The sequence below is a fragment of the Auxenochlorella protothecoides genome (genome assembly GCF_000733215.1).
Source record: "Auxenochlorella protothecoides strain 0710 unplaced genomic scaffold scaffold43, whole genome shotgun sequence".
Lineage (NCBI taxonomy): Eukaryota > Viridiplantae > Chlorophyta > Trebouxiophyceae > Chlorellales > Chlorellaceae > Auxenochlorella > Auxenochlorella protothecoides.
The window spans coordinates 168233-191178 of record NW_011934226.1 but is presented as its reverse complement, the minus strand read 5'-3'; the positions used below and the strand labels follow the sequence as shown (position 1 = coordinate 191178).

Sequence of the window (22946 nt, the reverse complement as noted above, 5' to 3'; positions counted from 1 at the left end):
ACCGCAACCCGCACGCCTCCCACCGCAACCCGCACGCCTCCCACCGCAACCCGCACGCCCTCCCACCGCAACCCGCACGCCCTCCCACCGCAACCCGCACGCCCTCCCACCGCAACCCGCACGCCCTCCCACCCCACCCCACCCCCTCATGAGGAAACCACACTCTGTCCTCTCCTCATCCCCCACCGTCACAGGCTGGCGCGGGTCCTTCCGTGGCGACCTGCAGATGATGGGCAAGATGGGCGCGCAGTTCTTCACGCGCACCAAGACCGTGACGGCCAGCTGGCGGGACCACGACCCCAACGACGCCATCCCCGGGCTGGCGGGCGTGGGCGCCTCCACGCCGGCCTGAGCGGCGGCGCGCGGGCCGCGGGCCGCGGGCATGCTGACCCGAAGCCTGGGCCCCCTGAGCGCTCAATGCTGCCAGGCCAGGGGCACCGGAGGTTGGGCATGCTGGTCCACTTTCGGACCTCGACTGCAGGGCTCTCCATGGTGTTGGGCCAGACATGCACTGGCCATGTGAGCTGGAGGCAGGACGCGCACGCAGTTTCTGATCCCGGGTGGCACTCGCCCCCGATCCCCCGCCCATGATCGTGAAGAACCTGACCCTGATCTGTGCTCGAATGTCTGCTGGGCTCAAGCACCACCCCCTCTCCCCTCTGGAGTGCCGGCCAGGCGCTGAGGGTGCCGTCCAATACTACATCCATGCATTGGCTTGCACAGGGCATTGCTGCGTGCAGCGAGAAAACTGTTGCCCTGTCAGACCCCGGGGGTGGGGTTTGGGGTTGGGGGGGCTGGGTGAGCGTGATTGGGTAAAGGGAAGGGAGGTGACATCAGACAGGCAGGGGAAGCTGCCGGAACCAGGCCGGCGGACTTGGGGCGGGTGTCAGCCTGGGCAGATGGCAGAGACACTACAGGGACAGAGGGGGGGGAGGATTCCCTGCATCAGATGGACAGCCAGGCCCCCCTTTTACAGAAAGCAGGAGGGCCTGGGGCACTCCCTTGCTGTGCCGATGGGGAGGGAGTGCCACCCCTCCCAAGTGACTGGGGGGGTGGTGGTGCAGAAGGGTGTGGGATCCATGGAGCTCCCCATAATCAAACATCAAGGGTTATATCGGGTGGATTTGGACAGATATAGAATACACTGAGCGAAAGGAAGGTGTGGAATGAGCTTCACCTCGGTATTCTCAGTGTCGTGTGTAGGGGTGCGGGTGTGGGGGGAGGGGCATCGGAGGGTGGAAGCTCGGTTCTGATGGGAGAGCCAGCGTGTGGGAGAGGAACAATAGACCCCTGCTGCCGGGGGCCTGGGCAGGCGGTCCCTTGGGGGGAGACCGGTCAGGCCCAGCCGAGGCATGTGATGTCAGGGAGGGATGCAGGGGGAAGTCCCAGAGAGCCCAGCAATCGCAATCAGTGTGACAGAAAAGGGATAAGAGCAAATTGTATGCGGAAGCGGAACCATGCATGGTGTTCAGGAATCTGTTCCGTCGCAGTTGGAAAGGCTGGAGGCAGGGGTTCTAGCTAGGTACATGGCAAAAAGGCTACTCCGTGATCGCCCACAGGGCTATCAAAAATAAACTACACATGGGGAGGGTGGCACGGGGGGGGAGTGGAAGCAGCAGATGCTCCCCTGCTCACGCCCTTGCCTCCACTCAAAACACAGAAACAACCTTGTCAAAGGCCATGGGCAGGGCGGCAACAAACCGCGCCTGCTGTATCTGATCGTGGTTTTGCGCAACGCACATGCCGCTGCAGCGCCTGTGGAATTGAGTGAGTGAAGGAGGGGATGAACGAGATGGGGTGGGGCCCAGGGGATGAGCGACATGGGGTGGGGCCCAGGGCTCCCTCCAGGCCATGAGCAATGCCTGCTTTGCCTGGCAACCTCATGGGCGTTTGGTCATGACCATCCTTGCCGCCCAAGCCCACAGCGCCTCAGCCATTCCTTCAGGGCGAGGCGTGAGGTGTTCTGACCCCCATCCCACACCCCTTCGACCCCCAGCCCACCTGACAACCTCATCCTGTACAAAGTTAAGGATGGCGGCATGCACCGGGTGCTGTGCCAGCAAATCGTCGCAGGCAGGCAGCTCGCTGTCCACCCGTGCATTCCAGCCGCAGCTTTGCAGAATCTGGGGGGATTGAAGGAGGGAAGAGGGTTTGCTTTCTTGCGTGCAGCTGCGCAGGAGGCGTGAGCCAGAGGCAGACCTCGGGTAGGGACCTGAATCCAGAGAGGAGTTCGTGGCCCACACTTCAGCATGCGGATCCCCCAAGAGCTTGAACCACATCGCAACATGCAGGCGCCAGTCCCCCGCCAGCGAGCCCACAGAGTACAGAATGCCCGCACTCACCCCAGGCTGCATGGCCAGCATGTGGGCCTTGAAGTAGTGGAACATGGGCTGTGGTGCGGGATGCAGGGCCAGGTAGATTTGCAGGCAGACGTCGGCGCGCGACTTGTACTGTGAGTGCCTGTGAGTGCCAGGGTTGATGGGTAGGGCGGCCCCGTCAGGCATGATGGATCCGGCCGCACGGGGAGCAGCCCAGCCAGGTGGCTCGGGTCGGGACAGGGCGGTGGGTATCCTCGAGCCAACGTCGCGTGATGACCATGCATCACCCCATGCATCAGCAACAGGCCCCATGCAGCTGCCAACCCCACCGTTTCCAGGTGCGCACCATGAGTCCATGATCCAGAGCATCGTCATGAGCAGCTCGGGGGTCACCTCTGAAGGTGAGTACTCACCCCGTCGCACCAGAGCCAGGAGCTCTGCACATGAAGAGCGAGGGAGGGGGGTTGGTAGAGATCATCCACGGCTGAGATGGTGTCACAGGCTATGGTCTAGAGGAGTGTGGGGCGGCAGGTCAGGTAAGGGGGGCCGGTCGCAACCCCCTCTGGCCCCATACCAGGGCCCATGAGCCTTCCCCGCACATGGCACTACGGAAGCGACCGGTACCTGCCAGGGTCTGCCGGCAATCCCCGTTGGCGTGACGCCTCGGGCTTGTGACCGCCAGCTGCTGACGTCGGACCAAGGCGCACAGGACGGGGTAGACCTGGGAGGTCGAGAGGAAAGCGGCCACAAGATCCTCGTCCGAGCTGGCGCATGGCGTACGCGGCCCCGCCCTGTCCTCGTCATACTGCTCCGAGTAGGGGGTCGATCCGCTGGCATCCCCTGTGCTCTCACAGCCCATGTAGGCGCCAAGCGAGGATTGGGAGGAGGTGGCAGAGAAGACCCTCGGGGAACCCTCGTCCTGAACGGTGGCGGGAAGGGTGGGTGAAGGTACATGACGAAGGGTATCGAGGGCTGCGATCACCCATGATTGGATGATGGCAGGTGCCAGCACCCCGGGAAATGGCAGGAGGGATTCGAGATTGCCCAACGAGACCCGCTCGTACCTGCTCGAAGCCATCGTGGTCGGTCTGGGTGAGGATGCCGCCGGACCGGCGAAGGCGTTTCGAGGCGAACAGGTCTTGGCAGGAGTCCATAGACCCCTCCCTATCCAGTACAGCAATTGGAGAGTCTTTGGGACTGGGTTTGACAGACTTGGGCATTGCACTCCGAGGGCCGGAGGTCTGCCCGTCCCGCTCCCGCTTCTTCGCAGGCAATAGCGGTGCAAAGAGCTGATTGAAGAGATTGGTCATGATCCAGAGTACGAATCAATACTGCGAACAAAGAGGTAGATATGGAGGTCGATGAAGCGAATGGCAGGTACATGCCACTGCGGGTATCCGTGTTTTAAATTAGAGCCATGGAAAGGGAGTGGCGGGCAGAATCAAATCTGTGGCTTGGGCGGGCCAAGGAATTGCCCCGGGTCGACAATTTGAGGGCGTACGTGGCCATTCTCGATCTCCCATGCCCACATGAGGTATGCATGGGGCCTGATGCAGGTCCTTCAACAGCTTTCGACAAGTAATTAATTCCCTTTGAATGACCTGCATGCCTCGCAGACGCTCATGTTGAGGCATCTTGGTGGGTCCGACTGGCTGGAGCATGCCTTTCGGAGGTTCGGCCCCCATCCCTGAGTGACATGAACGCGCTCTTCCTTCCATGGGATTGCCATGACGGTGCGATGAGCCAGCATGCGTAAGCACTTCGGGGGTTTGTGCGCATGGCGGTGCTCATCGCCTCGATTCCCGCTCGAAGCCCTAGACGTCCGAGTACTGCGCGGTCTTCCGAGGCCCCCATTCAATTTCAAGCGATCCGGGGCAGTCGAGTGGAAGCTCCACCGACTCCATGGACAGGAGCAGCGTTGAATCTTTGACGCGCGTTCCCTGTGGAGATGATCAAGTTGAGTTTTGTTGTTAGAGCCTGCCCGGACGTGGGGGTAGTACACCCGTACACCATGTGCGCAGCCCCCTCATACTGGGGTCCGAGGTGTATCCCCGGATGCAAAGCTTCACGTACCTCCGCGAGATTCAGGTCCACGACACTCCGACCCTGGCTGCCGGAAGCTTCGCCCGAAGGCCTGAAGCTGCGTGTACGTACCGCTTCGGGAGCTCCTCCCTCCCAGCCCAGGATCCTGAGTCCAGCCAGGGACGGCCATGGGATGGGAGGGTCGCCATCCGCGGCCACAGACTCGGCCCCGCCGAGGGCGTCGTCGGGGTACCGGGCACCGCCCGGCCAGGCCCAAGACGATCCAAAAGCTATCTTCAGAGTACCGGACAGCGATCCTTGGCCATCCCGACGCACGGTGACGTTGGCGTGGAGGAAGCTGCATGGCGAGGCGCGGGCCTGCGATCGGGTTTGGGGAGGGGCCTGAGCGACCCAGTCCGGGGCAGGTGACGGAGGCTAGAATGGTACTGCCGCAATGTGAAGGGACGTACGAAGGTCCTCAATTGCCAAAGAACAGTGGCGCGGGATGAGTGGGCGGCGATCCAGGGGGTCCGGCACGGGTGACCCCCTCCGTGGGGGGGCCAACCCCTCTGGGTCGTGCCCGTCCCGGGCTCACGCTCTGGGCGGTGATGATCAGTGCGCACATGACCACCGACACGTCCCTCGTTTGGCAGCTCGAGGGACCGAGCTGCGGGGTGCCGCACATGTGCAGCCCCCGCGCTCACCGGCCCCCTCCCATGCACTCACGACTCGCCTGGACCACGCTCTCTCCGTCGTCGTTGTACACCACGCCGTGAGCGCTCCGCTCAGCGCCAGAGCCCTCCCCAGGGAGCGCGACGAGGAGGGTGAGGGCCCCGGCCTTGGTGTCGCGGGTGGTGCGGCGGGGCTCCGCCGTGCCGATGATGCGCCCCCCGCGCACGTGGTAGGGAATGCGCTCCAGCGGGGCGTCCAGGGTCACGTCGGTGCCGTTCGCCCTGGCGGCAGGGTCGATGGCAAGGAGCTGAGGAGGAGGGGCACGCCAGCGCATCCCCAAGTCGTCGTGCCGCAGCTCGGCGCGCCACACGAGCGCCTCGGCGCCCGACGCGTGCGACCCCCTGCCCTCACACCCTCACACACCGCTGGATCCCAAGGGCCGCGCACCTCGCATGCACGACGTCGCTGGCGTTCCACAGGCTGTACCAGGTGCCGGGTGGGAAGTGGCCCTCCACGCTGCGCGCGCCCTGGGTCAGCACCGGGGTCACGAGCAGCGCGTCCCCAAACATGAACTGGCGGTCGTTGCGGTGGCCGGCCACGTCCTCGGGGAAGGTCATCCACAGTGGGCGCATCGCCGGCGCGCCGGTGTCGTGCGCGGCGCGCATCGTGCTGTACAGGTACGGCAGCAGGCGGTACCGCTGACTCAGCGCCTGGCGCCCCGCCTCCGCCACCTCGGGCCACAGATACAGCTCCTGTGCGAGGAGGGAGGGGCGGCGGTGGGTGGGGCGGGGGGTGGCGAGGAAGAGGGGGGCACTGGGCGTCCACGCCACCCCCGCTGCGGGGACGAGGCGCCCTGCTGGCCGTGCTCGTTCGGACACGGGCGGGCTGCATGGGCGTCTGATGCTGCGCGCATGGAGAGCATACTGTGCGGGCCATGCTATCCCCATCCCATCGCCATGACCCTGCAACTTGCAGGCCCCTGGCTGATCGGGGCCCCGCCGTCCCTGTGCAAGCCTCCCTCCAACAACTACCAGCTGCCCACCTGGCGGGTGGAGTGCAGGTCTGAGTGGCTCCTCGCAAAGGGGTAGAAGGCGCCCAGCGATACCCAACGGGCACAGAGCTCGCTGGTGGTGTTCCCCTGGAAGCCGCAGATGTCGGCGCCCCCTGCTCAAGGGAAGCGGGGTGGTGTTTGGGTTGGAGTGCCCAGGGGGGGGTGCAGGGCCAATACTGCCTGGTTGCCAGGTCCTTGGGCAGGGGCCATGTCTTCCAGGCAGCCCCTGGGTCCAGCCTCTGGCGTGGGGCCAGCAGGCTGCACTCAAGCCGGAAAGCTCTGAAAGGAGACCCACCGACGCCACTCCCCGTGCACCCGAGGGAACCCTGCTCACCCATGGCGATGCCAACCAGGCCGATGTTGAGGACACCGGCGATGGACTTTGCCAGCTGGTCCCAGGTGGCGACGTTGTCGCCTGTCCAGTGTGCGGCGTAAGCCCCCACCCCCAGGTAGGAGGACCTGCATGGGTGGGTGGGTCCGTGCCGAGTGCAGGAAGAGTTTGTGGAGGGGCACTGCACAGTCTGGGTTGTAGCAGTACAGGCCAGGAGAGCATTCCTGGACGGTCGTCGGGCCTGACGAGCGGCGCAGTACTGGGGCCGCCACCAAGTTCATGCGCCAGCGTCGCTCGGGCAGTCTCACAGTGGGCATTTCAGGGGAGATGCACACCCCTTCAAATCCTACACCCTCGTGCCTGGAAAGGATGAAGGGGCGTTTGCGGCGGATGGACTCCACCGCCGCCGCGGTGACGCGCGTCTGCGCCAGGCTGTAGAGCTGGTGGGCGTTGTACTCGCTGCTGCCGTCGTGGTGGCTGTTGAGCACCGACATGACCTGCCCGGTGAGCAGGCGCATGGAGATGGGATTGAAATGGGTGGCTGACACTGGAGCAAGAAACACACTCGTCACCTGCTTTGAGGAACAGCAGACAACCTCCTCCATGAGGCAAGCAGACAATGAAGGTGAGCTCTGGCTCCCAAGCCGACCTCCCTCCCACAGTGAATAACAAGAGGGGCCCGCCTTGTATCCCAGGGGCGAGCGTGCCAGTCCATTGGCGATGTCGTAGGGGGGGTGAGCCCATCCCGCTTGCGTGGAGTTTAGACCCTGGGCCTCCCAGCACTCCAGGTGACAGACCCACTGTGGGTCCTTGCCCAGGCCCTCCTGACGACTGCTTGGAAGGGTTGGTACCTCGCTCTCAGTCTCAGGCTTCAAGCGGCAGAGGTCGCCAGTGCAGAAGTTGGAGATCTCGTTCATGTCGATCTGCAGCAGGTGGAGTTGGAGGGGGGGTTGAAGTTGTCTCGCAGGGAGGGCACTCGTCTCGTGGGATCCTCTAAATGATGTGCAAGCTGCTCTAGGTGGGCAAATTAACTGCCATACCATCTTTTAAGGCTGCCAAACCATACCAGCTTCATCAATACTACATCCCCCACCCCCCCCAAATTGTGCAGCGACTCACCCAGATCCCATCCCAGGGGAGAATGTTGTGGTGTGCTGCCAGCTCCTCCTCCCAGTACGCTGCAGTCCTGGGGAGGAGGTAATCCAGGAAGTGGCAAGGGCCAGGCCACACCTGAATGTTATGCGAGGGAAAAGGAAGTGGGAGGGAGGGCTCAGGACGGAGACCTATGGTGCGGGACCAAACATCTGCAAGCTGCCAAAGCGAGTACGTGGGACAACAAGGGCCGGGGCAGGCGCCCGCGCAAGAATCAACCTGGTTGCTGAGCTGCTTATGGGCCCACCAATTTCCTTTGCCAGCGTCTCATGCAGTCGATGCCCCGACCCAGTTATCCACGATCTGAAAGCATTTAGAGCCCCCCCAGGATGCCCTTACCCAGCCCAGGTAGGGGTCGCCCTCTACATTTCTCACAAACAGGTCTCGCTTCAGGGCCTCATCGTAGGCATGGTACCCTGGCTCGACCTTGATGCCAGGATCCAGAATTGGCACAAACTTCTGACCATTGGCGTGCAGATCCTCCACCAGGGCCTGCCATGTGTATTTGGAGGTGGTGGCAAGTGGCACAGCACTACAGCCCTGATCTCTGTTGTGCAAACCCTCAAAGTGCCTGCACAAGGTGAAAGCACCCAACACCCATGCCTTGCTCAGACCCATGCCGACTTCCTGGTGGCCACTTTGCCATCAGAGTCTGCCACATACCTGCATCTCCTCCACGGGGAAGTCCACCGGGTCAAAGGTGAAATCCATCCAGTGGTCCACTGCAGGGGTTTGGGGACAGGAACACATTAGTGATGACATCCAACAGAGCAGACAGCAGATCGCCTTGGTGCACACCTTGCACCCCATGTAGTACGGGGCAGCACACAGCAAGGGGGCCTTGCGCAAAGCCAGACAGCAGGGGGTGTAGTGATGAGCAGTAGTCCCTCTCCTACTCCTAGTCTCCCTCTGCAAGATTGCATGCCAAGGCTCACTCTGGTCGATGTCGATCCACTGCGCCTCCAGGGGCAGTCCTGCGGCTGAGTAGTTGGCCACGACCTCCCTTACCTCCCACACCGACGCGTAGCCATACCTGCCGCAGGGATTTAGGAGTGGTGTGATGCAAGGGGTTGACAAACTTTGCCAAGAGTGATAGTCTCTGGTAAGGAGTTGTGGTGTCATCTCGGATCAGACAAGAGGATTTGGTGTGAGGATCTGGTAGGGCATGGAATGAAGGCCTGCTCCCGAGGCTTCCCTCAGTCCATGCCAGCCCAGCCACCCGCAGCAGGTACACCACCCCCCCCACGGGCCATACTTGCACTGGTGCCAGCCCAGCGTCCAGTAGGGCACCAGGGCCGGCCGGCCGATGACCGCCGTGAACTGCTCCATCACGGCCAGGGGCGTGGGCCCTCCAAATACAAACTGCACAGCCATTGTGGCGTGCGTGCCTGAGTCCTGAGCGGTGGAGGGATCCCCCTGACTACGAGGCACCGCCCCAAGCACGCTCTGCGCCTTCCTCCCTCACCATGTCGATGATGCCCCCCGTCACCCGCCAGCTCAGCTTTTCCTCGCTAGGGATGATGTCCATGGCATTGCTGCTGAGCAGGAGGATGCCCCAGGCCGTCCCATCTGTTCAGTGTAGGTTGGGGGGGAGGGGTGATGTGGTTTTGGGGGGTGTCACGTTCAGATGGCCAGGACAGGAGTCCAGCGGTACACAGCCCACCAACTCAAGAGAGATGCATTCCTCGCGCCAATGTCACCCCCCCTCGCGCCGTGCCTGGCTCCAGGCCCAGGACCCAGGGGTGGCTGCCGTAGCTGTTCTGCTCCTCCAGCGCGGGCCCGATGTCGCGGTTCCACAGCGGTCGCGGGGCCCCGTTCCGGGCGAGGTGCAGGGAGCGCGACACCCGCTCCCCCGCGCCAAACAGCGTGGCGCCGGGCGACAGGACGGTGGAGAGCTCCAGGTACTGGTCCTTGAACACCAGGCGCTGGCCCGTGGAGTTGAACAGGGAGGCGCCGTCCCCGGATCGGGTGACGGTCAGGGAGAAGGGGTGCGGCAGGAGGTTGTATTCCAGGGTAGTGGCTGACCCTCCGCAGGCTCCATTCATGCTGGGGCCGGACCCTGGGCGTTGGCGAGCGACAGGGGCTTGCGGGCTGCATGGCTGACCTGCAACAAAGCACAGCTCTGACCGCTGCTCCCGGACGGCACAGGCACCATGCCAGCGCGTCTTACACCCCCCCCCCGCCCTGCCTAGGCCCCTGGGAATCAGACACCCATCTGCACACCGCCAGTCCCATCTCCGGCCATCATCACACCTGCGAGGATGTCAGACTTGAAGAGGTGGGTGGGAACCTCCCAGCGCGCCTCGTCAGCGTCGCGGAGGGTCAGGCGTAGTGTGTCGCAGCCGACGCGCCGGACGCTGGCGGAGAGTTTGGTAACGTCTGGGCCCAGCTCTGGCTGCACCGACTTGACGAGCGCCAGCTCAGCGTAGGAGCCGCCGCCTGGCATGCGTGGGACGGCAGGGCAGGGTTGGCGCTGGGCACGAGGCGACCGGGCCAGGTGCAGGCTCATGCCGCACATGTGCGCAATCGTGAGGACATGACGACTGGGAACCTGTCTGTGTTGGACGGGCAGGATGGCTACATGGGAAAATCCATGATGCCACTGCCCATGCAACATGCCCCTATGGGCTCTGGAGTGGTACAGTACCAGGCATTCATTCTCACCATTGTCCTCCTGGATCTTGGCAGCCTCATATTCCGCTGGGTGGGCGTTTTGGGTGAAGCACCAGGGCACATCCACATAAGGGAAATCCTGGAAGTCGGCAGGATTCCAGCAGCAGCCCTTGTTCCTGCATTCCCCCTCAGTAATGCCCACATAGCCTGAGCGAGAAATGAGCGACAGGAGGAGGAAGAGAGGCCATTAGGCAGGATACATCAGATGGAAACTGACGGCAAGCTGCTGGTTTGGGGGAATTATGCTGCCCCAGGTGGAAGGGTTTCACTTACCACAATCCACGCGAGGCCCAGTCCAATCACACTCCTGGTCAGCAGCGACAGGGATCAGGAACGAGGTCGCAAGCATGACGAGTAGGCCGGTGGCCATGGGATGTGACCTATACATCATGGCTGAGGGTGCAAAGGATATTACCGAACCGTACTGAAGTCTTGGGTGGGTTGGAGGTGCCCGAACCCAGGTGAGTGATCACTTCGTTCTCCCGGCCAACCCTCCCCAGGGACCCTGGAGTCCTGGCAGGATCTAAATTTGTCGTCCGAGTGCTTCGCAGACTGCACATCTTCGTCGCCTCTCTCATGTGAAGGATCATGAGCACTTTGCCTCCCGCCACTGTCGGAGCACGTCTGACTCCGGGGACCCCGTGGGCAGGTCTGATCAGTGGGCCAGCGATGGCAGGCATGCGCGATTCACCACAGTTAGGTCAAGATCATATGCCTCCCGCAACATCATGGAAAAAAAGTTTGCAAGCATCGATGTATGTGACATGCTCTTACGCAAGTGATGTGCTTCGCTTTCTGCCCACCATAGCTCCGGTCCATGCCTGGCCTCACTGCCGAGGCCGTGGCAGTGGACTTGTCGGAGTATGTTCAGATACATCACTTTTATCGGCAGCTGCGGGAAAGGGAGAGCACGAAGGTGGGAGTCGGGGGTCCTGAAAGCAGACACAGGGGGACGCACCGCCCCGGCGCCCAGCCTGAGCGAGGATGGCCCCATTCCCTGACCGCACGAGGCTGCCTCGCAGGTCACCCTGATGCACATCTCGCCCTAGTCACTCCCACCATGCAGCCTCCCACCCACCTGAGGCGGAACCTGTCGTACAGGGATCGCAGCCTGGATCCCATCTGCACTGAGCTGGAGTGAGCATGGTTGGGGAACAATTCTGCCGTGGTCGCTGGCCTGTGGCGTGAAGGGCAGGTCTCCTTCCTGTTGCTAGAGCATGCCCTCAATGATTGAGCGTGGCACTTGCAAGCCCCCCCCCCACCCCGCCCCCTCCGCCCAGTGCCACCCACCTCATCACCCTGGACATTGGCTCGGGCGCCTTGGGCTGCACGCACCGCAGCTCCTCCATCCTGCTCGCCGCCGTCTGCCTGCACACCCAGGAAGACGACGGGTACGTGCCCCTCCATGCGGCGGTGGCCCTGGTGCCCGCCGGCCAGGCGGAGCACAGGACCCAGTTCAAGCTGCCCCTCAGCCTGCCGGCGGGGTGCAGCCTGGAGCAGCTGTACTGCGTGGTACTGCATCAAGGCAGGCAGGGGTGTCATTGTACATTCCGTTTTGGGATTTGGGAAGCAAGGGAAGAGTGGTGGGTCAGGCACAGCCTGGTCCTCCTGTCATCGACGTCGTGAGGGGTGTGCCCCTCTCGCCTGACTCACCATGGGGAGGCGGAGGGTGCAGCATCGAAAGCTGGCCGCCTTTGTAGCTCCAGAGAGCTAGTCCATGACCTGGAGACGATTGGGTGCAGATGCATGCTGTGCGCTTGCCATAATGATCTGGCGGTGCCCCTCCCTCATCTTCTCACGCACCGACAAACCTCAACTTCCAAGATCCCCCCCCCCCCCTCCAACTGTCCCAGGGGTTCGACGGGCAGCCGACAAACTGGAGTTTGGGCTGCGCCGAAAGACGCAAGAGGGCTGGCAGTGGACCACCAAACGCGTCACCTGCGGTGCGTCGCGCGGGCGGGAGGAAACGGAGGCGCGACGGGGGGCTGTACTGGAGCAGCAGTAGAGAGCATGCTTCCAGCCGCCTCCTGCGCCTGGCTGTGGGTGTGGGACTCTCAGTGCACGGTGTTGCTCCGGGGGCCAGGTCGAATCTTTCCAATCGACAGGGCCACCCCATGGGCACACCCTGGGTCTCCGGCCATGAGGCTGCAGCTCACATGCCCCCCCCTGGGCACCAGGGGATTCGTCGCGGCGCTCCACACCTGCCCTCACCCCTGACCCCCTCTCACATCAAACACCGCCTTGCAGCCATGTCTGCCAAGCGCATGTTTGGCTCGATCCTGCCCACCAAGGACGTCAAATTCGGCTGCTTCCCGCTCACAGACGGCGCCTCGGGCCGGTTGCAGGGCCAGCTCCGGCTCTGGCGCTCCCGCGTGGTGCTGCGCACCTCCGGCGCCTTTGCCGCCTTCTCCCGCAGTGCGGCGACGGGCGGGCCCGAGGTGACCGTGGAGGCGGCCTTCCTGCTCTGCCCTGTGGTCAGCCTGGAGGAGGGCACCGGCGCGGGCGTGCACGGAGTGGGCCAGGCGTTCTTCCTTTCCTGCAAGGGCGCGCTGCTGGCCCAGCAGCCCATCCTGGACTGGAGGTGCCCCGTCGGCGGCTGCCTGATGCGGTGCCGGAATGCACTGGTGAGCCCAGGGTCGGGGGATCGTGGGGTCCAGAGAAGCAGGGGAGGGGGGGGGGCGGGGGCGGGGTTGTGCCTGGCGCAGGGCATGAGGGGGCACGCCTGTCGTCCGTCCTGCGTGTGCTGCGGGGCACTTGCCGCGCCACCCATGCCTTGGAGATGGCAGGGGCGCAGTGCAAAGGGACGGGGACCCCGACCCACGACCCCGGGTGGCCCCCGTGCCAGGCTCTCGAGCAGCATCTTGGCGCCAGCCACGAGTACCTGGAGTGCTGGAGGCGGTCAAACAGCCCGACGCGGCACGAGTTCTACCTCCGCCCCAAGCCAGGTGTGAGCGCTGGGCGGCGTGGCAGGCAGGCTGGGCAGGCTTTTGATCCCGCGGCCAACGTGGGGAAGGGTTGCCAATCGCTAGGGAAGGGTTGCATGGGGGAGTGTCGTCAACAAAGGCTCTCTGCCAGCCGGGGTCCCCGCCTCGCAGCACACGACTGCATGACCAGACATCACCGCCACCTCCCCCAAACACAGCCCCCACCCTCCACATGCACGCAGCCTACTTTGATGGCAAGGGCGTGTTTGTCCCCGGGGACCTGCTCCACCCGCCGCCCCGCCACCTCGCCCGCCTGCTGGTCACCAGCTTCTGGGGCTTCCCCTTCGTCTACCACTGCTCCAGGTCCGCCCGCGCCCGGCGATGGCAGGCGGGCCGGCTGCCCCTCGACGGCGAGGAGGTTGAGTACGAGGCGGCGGCGAAGACCAGCGCTCCGGGGCAGGCGGGGCAGGGGTCGTGCGGGGGCCGGCTCGGCGCGCCGCCCACCCCCGGCGCGTGCGACGCGCGGCAGGCGACGCCGACCTCGACGCCTGGCGGGCGGGGCCGCAGCGCGGCCGGCCAGGCCAGGTGCGCAATGACCGCGGTCCCCGACTCCGTGGAGGTCGTGACCATCCTCAGCGACGACGAGAGGGCGAGCTCAGGAGATGAAATCCATGGTGGGGGAGTGGCGGCGGCGGAGGGAGAGGATGGCGGCGGAGAGGTGGGGGAGGAGGAGGCGGGCGGCACGGCAGAGGCTGCGGGAGAGGAGGAGTTTGGCAAGGTGGCGGTGGGAGATGAGGAGGTCGCCGGGGAGGCGGCGGCGGAAGCTGCATTGGTTGCCAGAGATGCGGTGGCGGACGAGGAGGGCGGCAATGTGGCGGAGGCGGCGGAGGACGGTGAGAGTGAGTCGTTAGAGGAAGGGGAGCTCGTCGAGGCGGCATGGCAGGAAGGAGAAATCAGCGCTGCAGCATCAGACAGGTGGGAGGTCTGCGACGTGGCGGAGGAGGAGGACGAGGACAGCGGCGACGCGATGGAGGCGCAGGAAGCAGAGAGCAGCGGGGCGATGGAGGCGCAGGAAGCAGAGAGCAGCGGAGCGATGGAGGCGCAGGAAGGGGAGGGCAGCGGGGCGATGGAGGCGCAGGAAGGGGAGGGCAGCGGGGCGATGGAGGAGGAAGAAGGGGAGGGCAGCGGCGCAGATGTCATCACACTGGAGGGCGAGGGCGCGGCGGAGGAGGGCCGGGGCGACAGCGCGCCCGGCCCTGCGGCGGAGAAGTGGTCGGGAGAGAGCCCCGCTGCCTCCGGCGCAGGCCGCCAACCCACGCCGAATGACGCGCAGACCCAGGGCGTCTGGGCGGGAGCAAATGGGGCCTCCTGGGACCCTGCCGCCCCTGCACAGCCTCACGCTGATATCCAGGCGCCTGAGCCCCCATGTTCGGGGGAAAACAGCGCCGACGGCAGCCACCCAGGCACGGCGCTGTCGGGGGAGCGGAGCGCTGTTGGTGACGAGGCGCCCGCCCACCCGGCCCACGATGCAGCGCTGCTGCTCCCATGGCTGCGGGGAACGGGGAATGGGTCCCCTCTTTCCCCGGCCACCCCCGGGAGTAGCCGGGGGGGGGGCGGCGACGCTGGCATGCCGCCTCCCGAGCCGGTGGGGGCGGACGCGCAGCTCACACCATCCCTCACCTCGCTCCTGCGGGAGAGCACGCTCGGGGCGCCCCAAAGCCGACCCGCTTCGCGGGCCGGCATGGCGCGGCCGCGCTCGGCGTCCCCACTGCATCCCCCTGGTGCACCCAGGTTCTACCACAGGTCGGACGAGGGTTTTGGGGGGAGAGATGAAGAGTTCAATCCGGGAGGGAGTGCCTTGGGATTGGCGCCATGCGGACCCTCCCGTGCTGCACATGATCCGGCACCGACTATGGGGCTCAGGGCTGAGGGCGAGGGCTCATGCAGCCCTCTGCCCAACAGTGACATCTTATTGACCATGGAGAACAGCGGGCCCGGGGGCACCTGACCACGCTCACTCTGCCCCTGCAGCCGGACATATGTGCCCCTGACCGAGGAAGAACTGAATGGGTGGCACGACTCCGACGATGAAACCGATGACGAGGAGTGGGAGGTGAGTGCTTACCGAACCTGCTACGGTGGAAATTAAGAGTGAAGGCCCCTTTGGCATGCAGACTCTGGTTGGCGTACTTGGTCTCCCCCGCCCCTCAATGTTCCTCCATTCCGCTGGCCTTTCTCACCAGGCTGCGACACGGCAGACCCTGGCCACCAGCACGGAGCTCGATGCGGATGAGCAGGAGTTTGCGCTGCTCTGGAACGTCTGGCTGCGAGTACACAAGCTGTACCGGGATGCCGACATGGCAGACACCTGCCGCGCTTTCTTCGCGCACTATGTGGACCTCCAGGCAGACACCCCCATGCGGCGCTGCTTCGTCTCGCACCTGCTCATGCTCTGGTCTTACCGCCTCCTGTCCCCGGAAGACGTGCAGCGGGTGCTGCGGCTGCCTGTGTTGAGCCCGGCACTGGGGCCATCACAGCCCCTCCTTGCAGCACAGTCTGCACCCAGCTTGGTTCAGCAGTGAATAACATGCATACATCATGCCTATGTCATTATTCCTCACCGGTCGTGGTGAGGCCTTTTTTCCCCAGGCCCACCGCTGTTCACCCAACCCACAGAGAGATTCCATGCTGTGCATGTCATGTCGTGCTCCCTCGCCAGGAAGAGGGCGCCAAGTCCCGGCCTGTCTCAGAATAGGGCCCAGTAACGCATGCATGCAGGGAAGAGCGATGAAATAATCACAAAATAACGAGTTTCTTTCACCCTTAGCCACCGGCCGCGTTTTCGTGTCACAGGGGCCCACACGTCGCGTACTCCCTGCACCTCGCCGCGAGTCTGCCCCGTTCCACACATGCTGCGCCGCAATGCGCGGCTGCGCAAGGAGTACCTGTACCGAAAAAGTCTAGAGGGAAAAGAGAAGGAACAGTATGAGAAGAAGCGTCTCATCAGACAGGCTCTCGCCGGTGGGTGTGCGGCGTTTTGTTCTTGGTTATTTGTTGGGAGGCTGGGCCCTGGCAGGCGTGACCTGCGAGGCCCATCAATAGTGGACGGCATGCAGGCCTGAAGGGAATACTCGTAGTCTTCGACCAGGACCATGATCCTACTCCCGTCCCTGACGAGCGTTGAGCCCAGCGTGCACCCTCGCCCATGCCCCTGTCCCGCCCCCCTACCCCGCCTGCAGACGGCAAGCCCATCCCCAGCGAGCTCCGCAAGGAGGAGGCCGCCCTGCGCCATGACGTGGCGCTTGAGGACGACAACACCGCCGTGCCGCGGAGCCACGTGGATGACGAGTATGCGCGCGCCGGCGAACGCGACCCCCGGCCGCTCATCACCACCTCGCGCGACCCCTCTTCCCGCCTCGTCCAGTTCGCCAAGGAGCTGAAGCTGGTGTTCCCCAACTCCATCCGCATCAACCGCGGAGGGAACGTGAGCCAAAGGATGAGGGCGGGGTACTGGAATGGGGCAGGACGGCACGTGGGCCGGTCATGGAATGCGGGGGTTGGGAAAGGCTCTGGAGCAGGGGCCGCCCCAAACTGTTTTCTGCACCTGCCTGCCCGGCAGCCGCTAGGGTTATGAGGGTGGGGGGAGGGTCATGCGATCTTGTGCGGAGTTCTGGAGCGGGAGGCAAAGGCTCGATGCACGGCGTTGGGGTCAGCAAGGCCGCGCAACACAGAGTTCACTGGGCCGGCGGGTGACCCAGCGGCCACTGATCCCATGCAGCTCCAGCGCTGCATCCATCCCCCACCCTCGCCCTCCTCGACAGGTGATTGCGGACCTGGTGGACTCGTGCCGGAACCACGACTACACCGACCTCATTGTGGTGCACGAACACCGCGGCGAGCCGGACGGCTTGGTGGTCTGCCACCTGCCCTACGGCCCCACCGCCTACTTTGGCCTCTTCAACACGGTGAGGAGAGTGGTTTGGAGGGGGGGGAGGGGGAGAGGGGGGGCCTGATGGGCACATTCAAAGCTTGGGAGGCCGATACCCTTGGCTGATATTACTTTACGAGGAAGGGAGGATCATGAGCTGGTTGCCAGCACTGCTGCAGTCCAAAGGTCGTGTCTGGGCGGGCACATCTTGACAGATTATATGCAGTCGAACACTCCACAAGGCCTTGCTGCCCCTGGCAGTCGATCACCTGCTGCATGTGTGCTCACATCATCCTTCGCCACCCCTCCCCCGCCCCTCTCGAACCCAGGTCTTGAGGCATGACATCGGCGACAAGAAGACGGTGGGGACGGTATCGGAGGCGTACCCTCACTTGATCCTAGACAATTTTTCCTCCCGCCTGGGAAGCCGGGTGTCCAACATCCTCAAGCACCTCTTCCCTGTGCCCAAGCTCGACACCAAGCGAGTCATCACATTTGCCAACCAGGTAGACGGGGAGGGGGTGGGGTTGGCGACGTGGAGAAGACCGGCTAATGGGAGCATGCACATGGCCATCCCAGCCTCAGTGGTACAATTACTCTGAGAGCACAATGTTTCCATCTAGATGGGACAGCAGTCCACCACATGCCTGTCTTGGTGTCCACCCAACGGCCAACTCCCAAGCCCTGTACAGCGCTCAACATCCCCCAATTGGTCCCTCCAAACCCCCCGACCTAACAGGCCGACTACATCAGCTTCAGGCATCATGTGTACACCCAGCCGGCAGGCCCTTCCAGCCTCGAATTGAAGGAGGTGGGTCCCCGCTTTGAGGCCAAGCTCTTCCAAATATCCCTGGGCACCGTGGACCAGCCGCATGCCGAGAAGGAGTGGGCACTGCGCAGCTACACCAACTCCGCAAAGCGACAAAAGCTGGCCGAGGCCACTGAGGAGGAGGCATGACGTTGGCTTGTCCAGCCGGCTGGAGGCTCGGGTTGATGAGTCAACAGATACAGCCGCGCGATGCCGTCATGGCGGGTTAACTTCTGAGTGTCATTATTTTCAGGACCCCACCTGGTCCAGCATGCCATCTGGACTTGGCCTCACCTGCATGGCTTCCTGTCCGCGCGCCTGCCACGTCGACACCGGATGCATCTCGGACTGCTGACAATATACATAGATCGTGCGAGGTTTGGTTACTTCACCTTTCGGGGACACAGTGCCCTGTATTTCTAATCCGAGGTGGCTTGCGGGCGTCCTGGGGAGGCGATGGTTGGGTGGAGCTACCTCCACCTCGTCCTCGGCTTCGATGCCGCTGTGTACACCATCCATACCTGGCTGGACGCTCGACAGCTACGGGTAATGGGGAATTGCCGTGAATTTCTCACATGCCCAGATGCCATGTACTCCCGCCCGTCCGTCCGGATCTCTGGATCCGTGGTGCTGGGGCTCAAGCCAATGCCTATGGAATCCCTGCCCCCTCCTAAGATCCATCAATTACACAGCTTAAAAAGCACCTTTGAATCATGTTCCAACATGATCGACCATCTATAAATGTTTTCTTTTATTTCACATGCCCCCCCTTTTCCCCTCACCTATAGGCCCTGCGCCGGGCCCACCCCCCCAAAGAGCTGGCGCACCTGTACCTGGCCCCGCAGGACTACGCCAGCAAGCAGGCGTACAGCCTGGACAGCCTCTGCTTCGGCATGGCGCGCGGCGCCTTTGACTCCGCCCTCTCCGCAGCGCTGCTCCTTTCCGGCTTCCTGCCCTGGTCCTGGAACGCGGTGGGCCACCTCCTCGGCGGTGCCCACCGGCCCATCGCACAGGCCGTGCTCTGGACGCTGCTGACCAGCGGTCTGAACGCCACGCTGGGCCTGCCCTGGTCCCTGGCGCGGACCTTTGGCCTGGAAGCCCGGCACGGCTTCAACAAGACCAGCCCCGCCACGTTTGCAATGGATGCTCTCAAGTCCCTGGGCCTGGGCCTGGCCCTGGGGCCACCGCTGATCGCCGCCGTGGCTTTCATCCTGGAGAGGGCTGGGCCCTGGGTGGCGCTGCACCTCTGGGCCTTCCTCCTGGCCATGAGCATGGTATTGATGGCGCTGTACCCCAGCGTCATCGCGCCCCTTTTCAACAGCTTCACGCCCCTGCCGCAGGGCCAGCTCAGGTGTGGTTGTGTTAAGGGGGGTAAAAGGGGTGTGGGTGGAGGAGGTTGGCGGGTTGTGGGCTGGGTGGCATAGAAATCTGGATTGATTGAGTGGTTCAGGGCACCGCCGGAGACATCTGGCCATAGCATCGGGGGCAAGGACCTCGTCCTTGTCACTCAGCCAGGCGGCGGCCTTGTCCACCCGTTCCTACCCACTCGATCAACCCCCACCAACAAAAGGGAGGAGATCGAGGCGCTGGCGGCCTCGCTCCACTTCCCCCTGACCAAGCTCTTTGTCATCGACGGCTCCAAGCGCTCCGCCCACTCCAACGCCTACATGTACGGCTTCTGGAGGAACAAGCGCATCGTGCTCTACGACACCCTCATCGAGCAGTCCAGCGTGCCCCAGGCAGGTGGCTGGGCTGAGGTGGCTGGGCGCGGCTGCCTACCGCTGGGCATACGCCAGGAGTCCAGGACCGAAACACGCTCGCCCCCACGCTTAAACCCATCCCTGCCGCCCTTTCCTCCGCGCCTCACACGCAGGTGGTGGCCGTGCTGGCCCACGAGCTGGGGCACTGGGCGTTGGGGCACACGCCGCGCCTCCTCGCGGCGGCCCAGGTCCAGATTCTGGGCCAGCTGGCGCTGTTCACCGCGCTGCGGGCAAGCCCCACCCTGGCCTCCAGCTTTGGGTTTGACCCTGTGACCTCGCCCCCCTTCATTGCCTTTGTGCTCTTCCAGTACTTATCGGGGCCCCTGGACGAGGTGAGGGGGGGAAGAGGGCCAGGGGGGAAGCTTTGGGAGTGGGGGAAAGAAGGGAAATTGAAGACTTCCCGGGAGCCGGGCGCCCGGCGACTGTGCGAGTCAGGGGTGGGATGCATTCTGTCTCTCAACAAGCAACAGGGCAAATTGCAATAGGAACCTGTTGCCTGTGCCGTACCTTAAGCCACTCACCCCATGCACTGCACGAGGCGGCACCATGCACTCCCACGCCTGTCCTCCCCATCCCACAACAGGCGTTGGGCTGCCTGAACAACTACGTGACGCGGCGTTTCGAATTCCAGGCTGACGCGTTTGGCGTCGCGCAGGGCCGCGCCGAGGACCTCAAGGCCGCGCTGCTGGTCTTGGACAAGGAGAACAAGTCGCCGCCGCACACTGACCCGCTTTACTCGGCCTACCACTACAGCCACCCGCCCCTGCTGGAGCGGCTGAGGGCGATCGACGCCGCCGTGGCGCGGGGCGGCAGCTGCGCTGCGGAGGTCAAGAAGAAGGAATGATTTTCACCCGCCAGCTGCATAGGACTGCAAGGGGTCTGGCGGCCAAGGGCACCAAGGCTGGCGATCCCTGGTCAAGGGAACGCTGGCTGCAGGCCCCTTCAAAAGAGCCCTGCTGTGCACGGCAGAACATGACATCGAGAAGACTGCAGAATAAATCATCCTCGACCATATGTACGCCAAAGGTTGTGCTGATGTGCTGTACTGGGGCAGCCCCACATGACCACCACAAACGCCGATTGACGGGTGTGGCAAGGAAGGTTTCATGATGCAAGGCAAGGCACCATGTTTAACAGGTGAGCTTATCAAACATCTGGCGCTCATCCCACAGCTCCCGGCTGTGACGAGCTGGCAATGCACTGCGCACTGCTTCACCATGGAAATGTCTGTGTACTGTTTCGTGAAGGTTCCTGGCTGCCTAGCGCCCATCAGAGACGGGACAAGTCCTCGGCCCTCCAGAACGAGGAAGACGCAAGGCCGACGGAGGCCAGCCCCAAGCAGAGCATGGCAGGCGTGCCGAGGACGCACACTGCAGAGTTTGTGGAGCCCAGGACCGTCTGGTGGAGGTGGAGGGAGGTCGGATGGAGTCAGCATGCACCAAGCAGGGTGGGGGCAGGTATGCCTGCCCCTGGGCACCCCCTCGGCCGTGGCAAGGGCCCACCCGAAGGTCAATTCAATTACAAACCTAGCAGCCATGCGCTGTGGTGAGTCTTCCAACGCACATGCTCCACCCAAGAATGCCAAAACCCCAAGTCGCACCAGGAAGGCTGCTGCCAGGTGCAGGCCAGCGGGAAACCCAGCCATGCTCAGCATGCCTCCATCCTGCAGCGCTGCAGTGCACGATAGCAAGGCCGCCGCGGGGAGGACCAGGCTGAAACCAAGGCTGTTGAGTGCTGCCTGGACGAAGAAGGAGATGTTCCAGCATGAGGAGGGGGGGGTCAGAGTGCCGCCGTTTCGCAGGAAGGGGAGCCAGCTGCATATGGGAAGGGTGTAGAGGTTTTGGCTGGCTGTGTGGGGAGAGGGTTCCTCTTCCCGCCTCGCACTTGCGTACCCTTCCTTCCAACTGCAGGCATGTGCATCATGAGTGCAGAGGGATGTTATTCAATGTCCAGAGTCATGCCAGATTCGCAATAAGATCTCGCAAGTACACCCTTCACCTGACAAAAAAGGCCAGGGACTGAGCGGCCGCCTGGCCAGTGCCCAGGGCCAGGATCACGCCCCAGGCATCCTGCTTGGTCAAAGTGCTGTGCTGGCCTGCTGCATAGGCATTAAGCCTGCCCAGCCCAAGCCTGGGTGGAAAGGCATGGAAAGGTGGAGTGTGAGGCAGGTGAGAAGGCAGCCCTGCTAATAATGCAGTGCCACACCTATCACATCAAAGCCATGCAGTCGCTCGCAAGCAAACAACACTCCAGAATTTCCACCTGAAACCCTTGGCTTGCAGGAGGCGGGCGGCCCCTTGGAGCACGACAGCTGTCAGCAGCAGACTCAGGGAGGCGAGGTTGCCAGGGTCGGTCGATGTGAAGCCTGAGGGATGGTTCGAGGTTTCCTTGATTCTTCAACATTTTGAGCAAAACATTTTTCAAACGTCCTTCTAATGTCAGAGTGATGGCTCCTTCCCAATTGGCCTCTTGCAATTATGCTGGGCCCCTTCACCTCTAAGCAGGATGCTGATGGCAATCAGTATGGTGATCCAGTAGAAGGCCCTGCGTCAGGCATGCAGGTGGCGATGCAGCACGTCAGCACTCGTTGCTGTATTGCATTGCCCTGCATGTCGCATGCGTTTAAAACTCACCCTACCAGGCCAAGAAGGATGAGCAGCGAGCTGCGCGAGAGGACAAGACTAGACACGGCAAGGATGGGTCCGGTTCCTATCAAGAATGGGCCCAGGATGCCCACAACGGTCATCGAACCGGCTGTTCTCCATAAGTAATTAAGGATTAGATCTGGAGAGCTGCTCCGTTCCGAAAACAATGAAGCTTTGACCTGCCGAGCTTCGAGCTTTCTAGCCCATCCCAACATCATGGGCGTGGACGGGGTCTGGTCCAAGCAGGGCCCCATCCTGCCCCCGAACAGTGCCTGATCACACCCCAAACCATTGTTCGGGAGCAGCTGGAGCACCCCAGGACGCCCAGCACTGCCCCTTCCTGCACCGAGGCGCGGGGATCTCCCGTCACGCGCTGAGTTCGACGGGGTCCCGTCCGCGGGCCCTGGACTCCCCACAATGGACGAACTTGTCCAGATAGATGCTCAGCATCTCCAGGAGGTGTGAATGGCGCCTGGTGTGCGGCCCTGCGGTCTGGTGTCGGAGTCCCCCACGCATCGCCCTTCTGCTCTTAGGCGGGGACAGGCCCTCGCCGGGCCTGACCGGTCTCCCGCCCTCGATACATGCTTGGAGTTAAGCATTGCATTACCTTTCCATGTGATCGTGAAGATTGTCGGGCCGGGGCCTCACTTATGCACACACAC

General features: G+C 63.3%; 7 protein-coding genes across 7 annotated transcripts in view; 5 read left to right on the top strand and 2 right to left on the bottom strand.

Annotated features, from left to right (window-relative positions):
* The window catches only part of F751_3971 (Methylmalonate-semialdehyde dehydrogenase [acylating], mitochondrial), a gene marked incomplete at both ends in the record, with an annotated part of 3957 nt that extends 3605 nt beyond the window's left edge, over positions 1 to 352 (top strand). The window contains one exon of the mRNA XM_011399881.1: positions 195 to 352. Within this exon, the coding sequence (XP_011398183.1) occupies positions 195 to 352 (158 nt within the window). The remainder of the gene's footprint in view (positions 1 to 194) is intronic.
* Positions 353 to 417: 65 nt separating this feature from the next.
* On the top strand, positions 418 to 591 carry F751_3970 (hypothetical protein; the record flags this gene model as incomplete). The annotated part of the gene is made up of 1 exon (XM_011399880.1): positions 418 to 591. One exon carries the CDS (start codon positions 418 to 420, stop codon positions 589 to 591), a length of 174 nt encoding a protein of 57 aa, XP_011398182.1.
* Positions 592 to 1649: 1058 nt separating this feature from the next.
* On the bottom strand, positions 1650 to 10589 carry F751_3969 (putative alpha-glucosidase; the record flags this gene model as incomplete). Its single annotated transcript, XM_011399879.1, has 23 exons — positions 1650 to 1755; positions 2002 to 2123; positions 2343 to 2460; positions 2665 to 2755; positions 3099 to 3237; positions 3383 to 3482; positions 3641 to 3705; positions 4473 to 4718; positions 5083 to 5293; positions 5460 to 5764; positions 6055 to 6176; positions 6398 to 6522; positions 6791 to 6891; positions 7246 to 7317; positions 7514 to 7624; positions 7886 to 8038; positions 8210 to 8268; positions 8482 to 8579; positions 8802 to 8908; positions 9247 to 9605; positions 9800 to 9985; positions 10211 to 10366; positions 10493 to 10589. 23 exons carry the CDS (start codon positions 10587 to 10589, stop codon positions 1650 to 1652), a joined length of 3249 nt encoding a protein of 1082 aa, XP_011398181.1.
* A 447-nt stretch (positions 10590 to 11036) lies between these two features.
* On the top strand, positions 11037 to 15898 carry F751_3968 (hypothetical protein; the record flags this gene model as incomplete). The annotated part of the gene is made up of 10 exons (XM_011399878.1): positions 11037 to 11135; positions 11286 to 11356; positions 11500 to 11728; positions 12073 to 12262; positions 12467 to 12843; positions 13065 to 13164; positions 13386 to 14415; positions 15175 to 15256; positions 15387 to 15635; positions 15863 to 15898. The coding sequence occupies 10 exons, from the start codon at positions 11037 to 11039 to the stop codon at positions 15896 to 15898; spliced, it is 2463 nt and encodes an 820-aa protein (XP_011398180.1).
* A 154-nt stretch (positions 15899 to 16052) lies between these two features.
* F751_3967 (U3 small nucleolar ribonucleoprotein IMP4) lies at positions 16053 to 18029 on the top strand (the record flags this gene model as incomplete). The annotated part of the gene is made up of 5 exons (XM_011399877.1): positions 16053 to 16164; positions 16383 to 16627; positions 16965 to 17108; positions 17401 to 17577; positions 17811 to 18029. The coding sequence occupies 5 exons, from the start codon at positions 16053 to 16055 to the stop codon at positions 18027 to 18029; spliced, it is 897 nt and encodes a 298-aa protein (XP_011398179.1).
* Positions 18030 to 18335: 306 nt separating this feature from the next.
* On the top strand, positions 18336 to 20483 carry F751_3966 (CAAX prenyl protease 1-like protein; the record flags this gene model as incomplete). Its single annotated transcript, XM_011399876.1, has 5 exons — positions 18336 to 18425; positions 18668 to 19230; positions 19450 to 19636; positions 19753 to 19971; positions 20223 to 20483. The coding sequence occupies 5 exons, from the start codon at positions 18336 to 18338 to the stop codon at positions 20481 to 20483; spliced, it is 1320 nt and encodes a 439-aa protein (XP_011398178.1).
* Positions 20484 to 20908: 425 nt separating this feature from the next.
* Positions 20909 to 22385, bottom strand: F751_3965 (hypothetical protein; the record flags this gene model as incomplete). The annotated part of the gene is made up of 6 exons (XM_011399875.1): positions 20909 to 21037; positions 21240 to 21453; positions 21638 to 21769; positions 21902 to 22004; positions 22134 to 22183; positions 22273 to 22385. The coding sequence occupies 6 exons, from the start codon at positions 22383 to 22385 to the stop codon at positions 20909 to 20911; spliced, it is 741 nt and encodes a 246-aa protein (XP_011398177.1).
* Between the last annotated feature and the right edge of the window lie 561 nt (positions 22386 to 22946).